We start from the raw sequence: 10,136 nt of genomic DNA on the forward strand, positions 1-10,136 counted from the left end.
GCAGGCGGCGGCGCGCGAGGCCCCCTCGGTGGCGCCATTTTGGAGTGCCGGCGGGCGGCGGCGGCGTTGTCTTATTCTTTGCCGTTTGTCCCTTTCGCTCCGCGCCTTTCCGCTGCCAGCATGAGTGTGGTGGAGCACGTACGAGAGATGGCGTCCGCGGGGCTCCACTCTAACGTGCGGCTCCTCAGCGGGCTTCTCCTCACCATGAGCGGCAATAACCCGTGAGTGGCCCTCCCGCGAGAGGGCGCGCCGGGTGCCTGCGGCCTGACAGGACCGGCGGGACTGAGGGAGAGGCCGCCGGTGGTGCTGAGGGAAAGGCTTGGCGGGACCTCGCAGGGTGGTGGGGGGTGTTTTACGAGTAGAGAATGAGGTAGGCTCGCTTTCAGAGCAGTCCCGCTGGGCTCTGTGGTGCGGCCCCCGGGCTCCTGTCCCCGGCCCTGCAGGGGCTAAAGCCCGGCTCTGTTAGTGCGCCTCTGCGTGAGCAGCGCAGCCTGTACCCTTCGGGGTTACGTGGTACAACACGAGCGTCCTGGTAGAGGTGGAGTGATTTTTCTCCTCCCAAGGGTGCCCCGTGTAGGTCACAGTTCTTCCCCTGACTCAAGTGATTCACTTTATCTTTCAGGATTTCCCCGTTAGGTATCATTTTACATTTTGGATGTGTTTTGAGGAACCGACTGAAGCCAAAATCCCCATCTGAAACCCTAACTTCAACACTTCTTGCAAGCATACTGGAAGTGTTATAAAGAGAGTTTGTAAAATGTAGGAACGTGGATTAGGAACAGAATAGCTGTACAGGGAGGTGGGTTGCCTTGTAAACTTGAGTCCATTCCAAGAAAACGTGCTTTAATGGACGTTGGTGACCTGTGGTTTGTTATGGTGATGATGGGGGCTGCTCTGTTACGGAAAGGAGGAGCAGCTAAATGTGAGATTTTGTCACTGATGAGGTGACAGGAGCGGCTATTACATTTGCTTGTATACAGATAAAAGAAATTGGCAAGATAACACCTTTGTGAGGAAATCGTACCTGTTACTCAAGGGCCCTTCCATAAGAAGCAGCAACAGTTGGAAGTTGAAGCCAGATAAAAGAAAGCTACAAATTCGTTGGATCTGTAAGGTTTTTTTTTTTCCTATGCACTTAGGTGATCTCAGCCTTTCTGTTTGCGTTTCTTCTAGGGAACTGTTTTCACCATCTCAGAAATACCAGCTCCTTGTATATCACGCAGACTCTCTCTTCCATGATAAAGAATATAGAAATGCTGTAAGTAAGTATACAATGGCCTTGCAGCAGAAAAAAGCATTAAGTAAAACTTCAAAAGTACGACCTTCTACTGGGAATGCCGCATCAACTCCCCAGAGCCAGGTATTTAAAAATTGACTAATATACTGCATAAAATATCATGCTTCCCCTTACAGTTAGCATTGCTGACTCAATATGGTAACATTAGATTGTGAATTTATCATGTCAAATAAACCTGACATTTAAGGATAATTAGTTTTGAAAATATCAGAGTGATGTTTTCTAATGCAAAACTTGCTATCATCTTGAACATGAGATTTTTCTCTATATGTAGTTCATGCTTTTCATTTGAAGATAGGAGCAATACCAGCTAGCAGTAGGTTGCATTGTTAACTTTGTTGAATTAGAATTTTTCAACATGGTGCAAGCATTTAATGAGGAAACCTTATTTGGGCTTTTTTACTTGACTAAAACAGCATTGTACTTCAAAGTTTGTTTTTTATTTCAGTGTTTACCATCTGAAATTGAAGTGAAATATAAAATGGCTGAATGTTATACAATGCTGAAGCAAGATAAAGATGCAATTGCTATTCTTGATGGGATTCCTTCCAGACAGAGGACCCCAAAGGTGAGCTCTGACAGACTTCTGTCAAAACTCCTTCGTCAGCATATCTTGTATATATAGGCCAGTATCTGGTCAAACCCAACATAGCCTATAGGTATGATATCATTGTGTCTTGATATTTGCTGTTGTATTAGTTAAATGTTGTTTGGAAACACTTCCTAATGTTTATATTGGCTTGGTTTATTTGGCCTCTTTAAAATCAGACAAATTTTGTATTGCCTCTTTTAGAAAGAATTCAAAAAAAGTGAAAAGAGTTAAATATTTGTGTGCATCTTTATTAATTTGTCTGAATTACCTAGTTAACTCTTTAGTATTGCACATGGCAAGTACAGAGTTTTGCTTTTGTAAAAGGATGAAGAAATGCTTTTTTTTTTAATTCTAAAAGTTTGTAAAGTATTTGGATAACTATACATAAGGCTTTGAATTTGTATCATCCATTTGATAGTTCTTCTTTGCATGTTATCATGAATAGTTTTCATAGGGGAAAGGATAATGGTCTTAACAAAAGCATCTACCAGGAGGAAAAATTACGTGATTGCAAACAGCTGAGTTGTTGCAAGTTAGTAAGTGATTGCCATATACCTGTCTGAATAATTTTCTGCAGTTCTGAGTCAAACATGTAAATGTGAGAGCCAAAGCAATTGTTTAAATTAATGTACTTTGCCTAGTTCTAACCACAAAGTGGAGTCCTAGTCTCTGTGGAAGAGCTGTGCATCACTGGAGAGGAAAGGCATGTTGTCACCTGCTAGAGCTGGAGAAGACTTGTAGCCTCATTGTCTCACAAGGTTGACACTTCTGTGGTGTTTTCACTATTAGCCAGTTAACATAACTTGCTAAATTGTGATTGCTTAGACTGAACAAGTGTTTTAATATATTCTTGAACCCAGAATGTGTATGGAATGGCACCTCATGTCTGGTTGTGTAGTTTGAGCAACGTAAGATCCTTGACAGGCCGAAGACTTCGGCAAGTAGAAGGAATGCCCGTGCTCCACCTTTTAAAATCTTCTCATCCTTTTTAATAACAGTTTAGATAATGTTAAATATTTAGATCCCATTGTGGCCTGCAGTGCCAAATATGTTGAGTCTTTGCTTGCTGGCTCTGGTATGCTGTAAGGGCTTAAAAGATTAACACATCAGGTCAATCAGCTGTGTTTCATGTTAACGGTATTTCTGTATTGTGCTAACAGTGTATATTGCTGAGACTCTAGTAACATCAAAATATTCTGTTTGAAGATCAACTTACAGAACAGAAAAAGAAGAAAAGATTGAGAAAAGTGCAAACTTTTTACCTATACCAGCTAGTAAAATAGTGTAGCAGAAACCAGCTACTTGTCTTGTGTAGAGCTTAAATTTTTCTTTCATCAGTTGTGACTTCTTTCAGAAGCAAAATGGAAACTTTTTCTGCCTTCCTAAGCCAGTTCTCTTAAAGACTTCCACTGATAGAGAGAGATCAACTGAAAGAAGGCTGATGTAATGGATGTACAGGCCCTTCTTGTCTTTTGACTTTGTATATGCAAACCACTGAGATTTCAAGATGCACTGTGCAAATACAAAAGAGTGTAAATTTTATCTTTGGACTGAGAAACAAGCAACAATTTTAATTTTAAACTGTATGGTATGTTACAGTGTTCTCAGAAGAAGAGCAGGTAATTTTGTCTTCTGCCTAGAGTGGGAGGGAGATGTGCTTGAAGACAAAGTTGTGACCTTTTCTAAGTGAGGATTTTTCCTTTCTCATACTTGACTCTACCAACATTTCTATTGTTTGTAGATCAATATGATGTTGGCGAATCTATACAAGAAAGCTGGTCAAGAACGCTCATCTGTTACGAGCTACAAAGAAGTACTGAGACAGTGCCCTTTAGCACTTGATGCTATACTAGGTAGGTGTCTTCACACTGTTGGGATTTCTGTATTAAACAGTATTATAATTCGAATTATGCTCGGGACTAGGTAACTGTCTTGCATTTGCATGTAATATGTAATGCTTACATTATGCAAATTCTGAAAAGTTTTGTAACAAGCTGCTTGTTTGTGCTTGTCAAGGGATAGAGTTTATGGTCTTCAGATGATTAATTTGTGTTAAAAGCAGTTTATGGTGGCTGAAATTGGTGTATATACCATTCTGTATAGGCTTGCTCTCGCTGTCGGTGAAAGGTGCAGAAGTGGCCTCTATGACCATCAACGTAATTCAGAGTATTCCTAACTTGGATTGGCTTTCCGTGTGGATCAAGGCATATGCTTTTGTGCATACTGGAGATAACACAAGAGCCATAAATACCATTTGGTAAGAGTTCCAAGACAACGATGTAATAATATATTTATATGTAATTCTATTTTAAATGGAATTACATAAATAACAGGCTTTTTTTTTTCCTCTTACAGCTCTTTAGAGAAAAAGTCACTGCTGAGGGATAATGTAGACTTACTGGGGAGCTTAGCAGACCTCTATTTCAGAGCTGGAGATAATAAAAACTCTATTCTAAAATTTGAACAAGCACAAATGCTGGATCCTTACCTGATAAAAGGTGAGTAAATCCTCAAAGAAAGTTTACCTACTGTAATGATCTGATGAGTGGCATTAGAGTAGCAGCTGATGCAATCAGCTGAATTTGCATTCAGAAGCTGTGTATCTTGAACAGTTACTGATGGCTGCACAGTTTAAAGGGGAGGTTCGTGGGTTTGGTTTTGGTTTTTCTTGTGAATGAACTTTCCAGTTTTCGATGATCAATCTTCAAATGTTTCTCTTTAGGAATGGATGTATATGGTTACTTATTGGCACGTGAAGGTCGACTAGAGGATGTGGAGAACTTGGGCTGCCGTCTCTTCAATATTTCTGATCAACATGCAGAACCCTGGGTGGTATCTGGGTAAGTTTTCTTTCTTACCTCAACTCTTGACACGCTGCATGCAGTGGAAAACAGTTGATGTGGTAGATTACAGTTGATAGAGTGCAGTCAGCTTTTTTGTTCAGGTGCTTTTCTATCCTATCTGTTTTGTTCTTGGGGTAACTTAAATTAGCTATATACCAAAAATAACCATTAGCTATAACCAAAAAATAACTATTTTGATTGTTTTCTGTATGTTTAAACCTATTAGAGTTACTGCACCTGTACAATAACAACGATTATATTAAATAATAGTAGCAATTAATATTCATACTGCTTTTTTTTTAAACTCCTGAAGAGTTTTTTTCCTGAACATGCATTCTTAACTTCAAGAAGTTCAACAATTGCCTGTAATTTCTTTTTTCTTTTTTTTTTTCTTTTTTTCTTTCTGCTTTTAAACCTCTGTGAATGTGCACAGGCACCACTGGCAGTACATGTTTACAATCCCTCTTGTCTTTCCATAGGTGTCATAGTTTCTACAGTAAACGATACTCTCGTGCCTTATATTTAGGAGCCAAAGCTATCCAGCTTAATAGTAACAGTGTTCAAGCTCTGCTGCTGAAAGGAGCTGCTCTTAGGAATATGGGCCGAGTACAGGAAGCAATTATACACTTCCGTGAAGCAATACGTCTTGCACCTTGCAGGCTGGATTGCTATGAAGGTGAGTGAAGGGGAGCTACTCACGTGTATAGTTTTGCTTTGGTGTGAAGGTTGGTGTCACGATGAGGAATAGGCCCAGGGAGTAGACAGGAATTCTTTTATCCTGCTGACTTTCTAGTAGGTGAATTATTATCACCCGCTCTGCTAGAAGCAGTCAGATGAGGCATACTAGACAATGCATGTATTTGTAAGAATGATTTTCAAAAAGAGCTTTTTTTTTTGCTTTGTTTAATCTGGATATAAACAGACTTGGGTGTTTTGAGCCGATCACTTTTGGGTGATGATGTTAACCATATGTTTAGTTCCACTGGAAGCTTTGTTTTGTCATGCTTTCATCGTATTTATTTAAATCTTGTTGATCTCAACAGCAGCTTCAAGTAAATTGTGAAGAGTCCAGGCAAAGTATTAATATCTTGGTATTGGAATTAGACAAAAATCTCAGGTGTACTTAGTCTTGGGGGGGGTGGGGTTATTTTTAGTACCGCCCATAAATAAAAGTGATGAAGTCAGTTATCTGTAGAATGGATATGGTGAAATGTAGGCCTGTGGAAAATACACAGAAGAATTGTATGAGAGGTGCTAAACCTTGCACCAGTTTGTAACACGGTGATGTATTCTAGGGTCTATTTTCTTAGGATTCCCTGGCTCTCAGGTTTTTTTCAGTGGTGCTTGTCTGTCTTCTGTGCGATTATTGGTTAAGTAAAACCAAACTGATTATTCTGTAATACTCAGCAGTGAAATTTTGGGTTGTTTTTTACTTCTTCATTTATTCAAAATGGAGAGTGTTAATCTGATTCTCGTGGCTGCTCCAGTTCCATATCTCGTGCTTTGTGGTGGGCACAGTGCTGTAGATTCTCCGCTAAAGTGAAAAGCATGCATTTAGAAGCACTGTAATACAGTTTTATATTTGCTTGAATAACTTAGTTTCTCTCGCAATCAAGGAAGAAACGTGTAAACCGTCACAATTTAGTCTTGTGTCAGATGTTGGTCCTGGGAGACAGTTGTCCATCTCTTACCTTTGTCTTAGTTTCCTTGTTAGAACTCTGTGCCATTTGAATATTTGTGTCCAAGTTTCCTTATCTGCAAGTTTCTTTGATATGTTTTAATAAATGTTGGATATAGAGTCACTTTCTCAATTGCAATTTGTGTTTGCTTATTGGAGTGTCAGTTGTTCAGAGTCTGAGTGCTGCTAAAGTGCAACTGATGGAGGAGGGTTGAGTGTCTGTAGTGCTCACTCAAAACCTGAAATGTTTTCCTTTTTGTATCATCAGGTCTCATTGAATGTTACCTGGCATCCAACAGTATCCGTGAAGCTATGGTTATGGCAAATAATGTGTATAAAACCCTGGGAGCCAACGCACAGACACTCACTCTGTTAGCAACAGTCTGTCTCGAGGACCCAGTCACGCAGGAAAAAGCAAAAACATTACTGGACAAAGCACTAACTCAAAGACCTGATTACATTAAAGCTGTGGTAAAGAAAGCAGAACTTCTTAGTAAGTTCCTTTTTTTTTATTCTCCATGTCGATTTAGTTAAAGCATACTGTTTTACGTGGAAGAGTGTTCTACAGCCTTACTGATGTGAGAAATATAACAGTGATGTTACAGCCCAGGGATTTATCAGTTCTGAAGGAAAAAAATCACAGGTATGAATTGTATCTAGCAACTGATATTACAGCAGCGCTTAAAACAATTGCAAACAAATTTTTTTTACTTCAAAGTGTATGTAATTGTGAGTGTAGCAGTTATTGCAACAAAAAGCCATTGTTCAGAGTTCATCTTGCAAGAACTACATCACTACTCTCCCCCACGCTGACAGTTCTGAAGGCAGAAAAAGTCTTGTGCTGGCTCTTTGTTTACACTCTGACTTTTTATAGATGTATCTAAACTATTCATTGAAACTGTAGCTTTGCATATAAACAGGTAGAGAACAGAAGTATGAAGACGGAATTGCTTTGCTGAGGAATGCACTGGCTAATCAGAGTGACTGTGTTCTGCACCGAATACTGGGAGACTTTCTTGTAGCTGTCAATGAATATCAGGAAGCGATGGACCAGTACAGTATTGCCCTGAGGTAAAGCAGAGACTCTGGGATTGCAGTATATTTCTAAGAACCAATAATCGACTGGGTAAAAAGTTGAGCCACTAATTAATTAGGACATGCATCAGTGGTAGCTTTATATCATTCCTCCTTAAAACAAACAAAAACATTACAAATGACATCCTGTATATTAATTACTTGGTCAATAAGGCTTTGAACTGAGAAGTGCAAAATTTATGGACTGCATTAATGCTAAACATGTCACTAGGCATGTGATTCCTTGCCCAGGAAAGGATTAAGGCATGGATTTATTTATAGTTATTAATTATACAGTCAGGCACCTTAAGATCCATTCCTTAGACTAGAAGGTGCTATATAAAAATGAGCTATTAAGTAAATTTAAATCGTGTGATTCAATTTAACATAACCTAAATGTTATTTTAGGATGTTACCATGTTTTGATTTCAGCAAGTTAAATTTGCCTTAAATCTAGCACATTATGTCTACTATAAACTTCTATAGCTTAAATGGGTCAGCTGGTTTTTGCTTGCATATAATATATTTAGTCATAGTAATTTAAATTTTTACTGCTTTCACGTTACTTTATAATTACTGTTGTCAGGAAGAGTTGACTGAGTTTTCTGGAAGAGTGTGATGTTTAAATAAGCACATTCTTGAGGATCAAAATTGTTTTATATAAAGATGTAATACTCAGCGTTACATCAGTGTTATGGTCAGCCTGAGGTGAAGTTGCATCATCTACTAAATTGAACTTCTTGATGATGTTAAACAGGAAGTGCAGGCAACAAGATGAGATTTTTTTTAAAAATTTTTTATTTTTTCTTTACAATGATGTCAAATATAAGGGGAAAAAAAAGTTTTAGGACAATGCTTTCCTCTTGATTCTTTCCTCAGCTTGGATCCAAATGATCAGAAGTCACTAGAAGGAATGCAGAAAATGGAGAAAGAGGAAAGTCCAACAGATGCAACCCAGGAAGAAGATGTGGATGATATGGAGGGAAGTGGAGAAGAGGGGGACTTGGAAGGCAGTGACAGTGAAGCAGCTCAGTGGGCAGATCAAGAACAGTGGTTTGGCATGCAGTAATGGCCCCTCATCCTGCTGCTTGTTTTGGCACTTGAACATACCACTAGGGCCATTCTTTGAAGAACATAAACTATGATTTTTGCAGTAACAAAGGACTTTTTTTTTTTTTTTTTTTTTTTTTTTAATAGACTCTGAAACCATTTAATAGTTCTATGCATCTCAATGCCATGAAGATTCTTGATGCTGCTTATTTATTAAGTGTAAGGGACTAACTGTATTGGAGGTTGTTTGCAACTTTCATTTCAAAAAATTCCTGCTCAAACTAAAAGCATTAGAATCTGAAATGTGTAATAAGCCTGTTGTTTATGATGAAAACAATATCTAAATTCTGTCCAGGGCTAGGTGTGCTTGATCGATTTGTAAATATAGTGGTTTGTACTCCTTTGTGGAAAAGGTCTTCCTCTCTTGTTTGTATGCTACCGTTTGAGCTCACGCTCCTGTTGAAGTCTGAAGGAGTTGCTTGGGTATGGCTGAAAGCAGCACTTTTCTCTTGCTGTGTTTGTTGAATTAATTTGTCTTTTTATAAGACATTACATGTGCTGTAAAGGAGAAGTTTGGTACGCTGGGCAACTTTGACCTCTGAACACTTTTGTAGCTGACTGATTTCTATGTGTACAGAATTGAGCCAGTGTTGGAGAATTACAGTCATTTCATCAATCCCTACTAAACCCTGTAATCACTTAAAGTCTGTACATGAACATTTATTTTTAAATGCAGTTTAGTTATATTTCAGTATGTTACTAAAAGGTTTTACAGCGGTGACTCAAAGCACTTCACATTCTGTATACAGCACTGACATTTAAAACGATATAAAAAGAATTCATGCCTCTTCACTTGCATTGCTGTAGAACTGTTAAATTATGCAAATACACATATTGTCTTGTTTTTGCCATGTTTATATACTTCAGGTTTTTTGTTAGGTAATACTTGAATTCACATGTTTTCCCTCACCTCTTGAAGGAAAGCTGTGTTGCTTCACCTACAAATTCTCAACATGAGTGTTTCAAGGGTGAGCTGCTTTGTGTAATCTAGAAACTGTTTCAGTTCTGTGGGCTTGATGTGTGGGAGGAGGAATTACTTCTTGCTCTTATTTTTCTTACAGTTCTGATTTACTAAAATATGTATTTTTATCTTTATATTAGCAATTTAATTCCTTTTGTATGTATTCTGTTACCACAGGTATACTGGAGCACACAGACTTTTTTTACAAAGCTAAAAGCCAGTTCTGAGTATCAGTTGAAGGAAACATGGCTGTTTGATGCAAATACAAGACATGGAAAACAAGCTTCCCCCTAGATGCACATGTATAATGCATATCAGGGTAAAATATCTCTCCATCTGTGATGTGCATTATCTCAACTAGAGAAATGCCCAACAGAAAGAATTGGCAGATTACTTCTTCTATAGTCTATTTTGGAAATGTTTTGGTATGTCACATCTTACAAAGGAGGAGTCTAATAGTTGATCCATTTAAGAAAAGAAAACAGCTGGATATCTGTTCTCTCTGGAATTTTGTGGGCTTTAGACTTTCCAAAATATCAAATTCAATTACGGTTATTTGAAGACTATATGGGAAGAACAGA

The 10,136-nt window shown here is 38.5% G+C and overlaps 1 protein-coding gene across 1 annotated transcript; it reads left to right on the forward strand.

The window, feature by feature from the left end:
- Positions 1–19: 19 nt before the first annotated feature.
- Positions 20–9,449, forward strand: ANAPC7 (anaphase promoting complex subunit 7). The gene is made up of 11 exons (XM_026860022.1): positions 20–221; positions 1,174–1,360; positions 1,746–1,865; positions 3,631–3,742; positions 3,993–4,146; positions 4,245–4,387; positions 4,612–4,729; positions 5,212–5,408; positions 6,679–6,903; positions 7,331–7,481; positions 8,364–9,449. The coding sequence occupies exons 1-11, from the start codon at positions 121–123 to the stop codon at positions 8,551–8,553; spliced, it is 1,698 nt and encodes a 565-aa protein (XP_026715823.1). The 5' UTR covers positions 20–120; the 3' UTR covers positions 8,554–9,449.
- The last annotated feature ends 687 nt before the right edge of the window (positions 9,450–10,136 follow it).

This window comes from Athene cunicularia (assembly GCF_003259725.1).
Source record: "Athene cunicularia isolate RWA chromosome 15 unlocalized genomic scaffold, athCun1 chr15_part1, whole genome shotgun sequence".
NCBI classification, from domain to species: domain Eukaryota; kingdom Metazoa; phylum Chordata; class Aves; order Strigiformes; family Strigidae; genus Athene; species Athene cunicularia.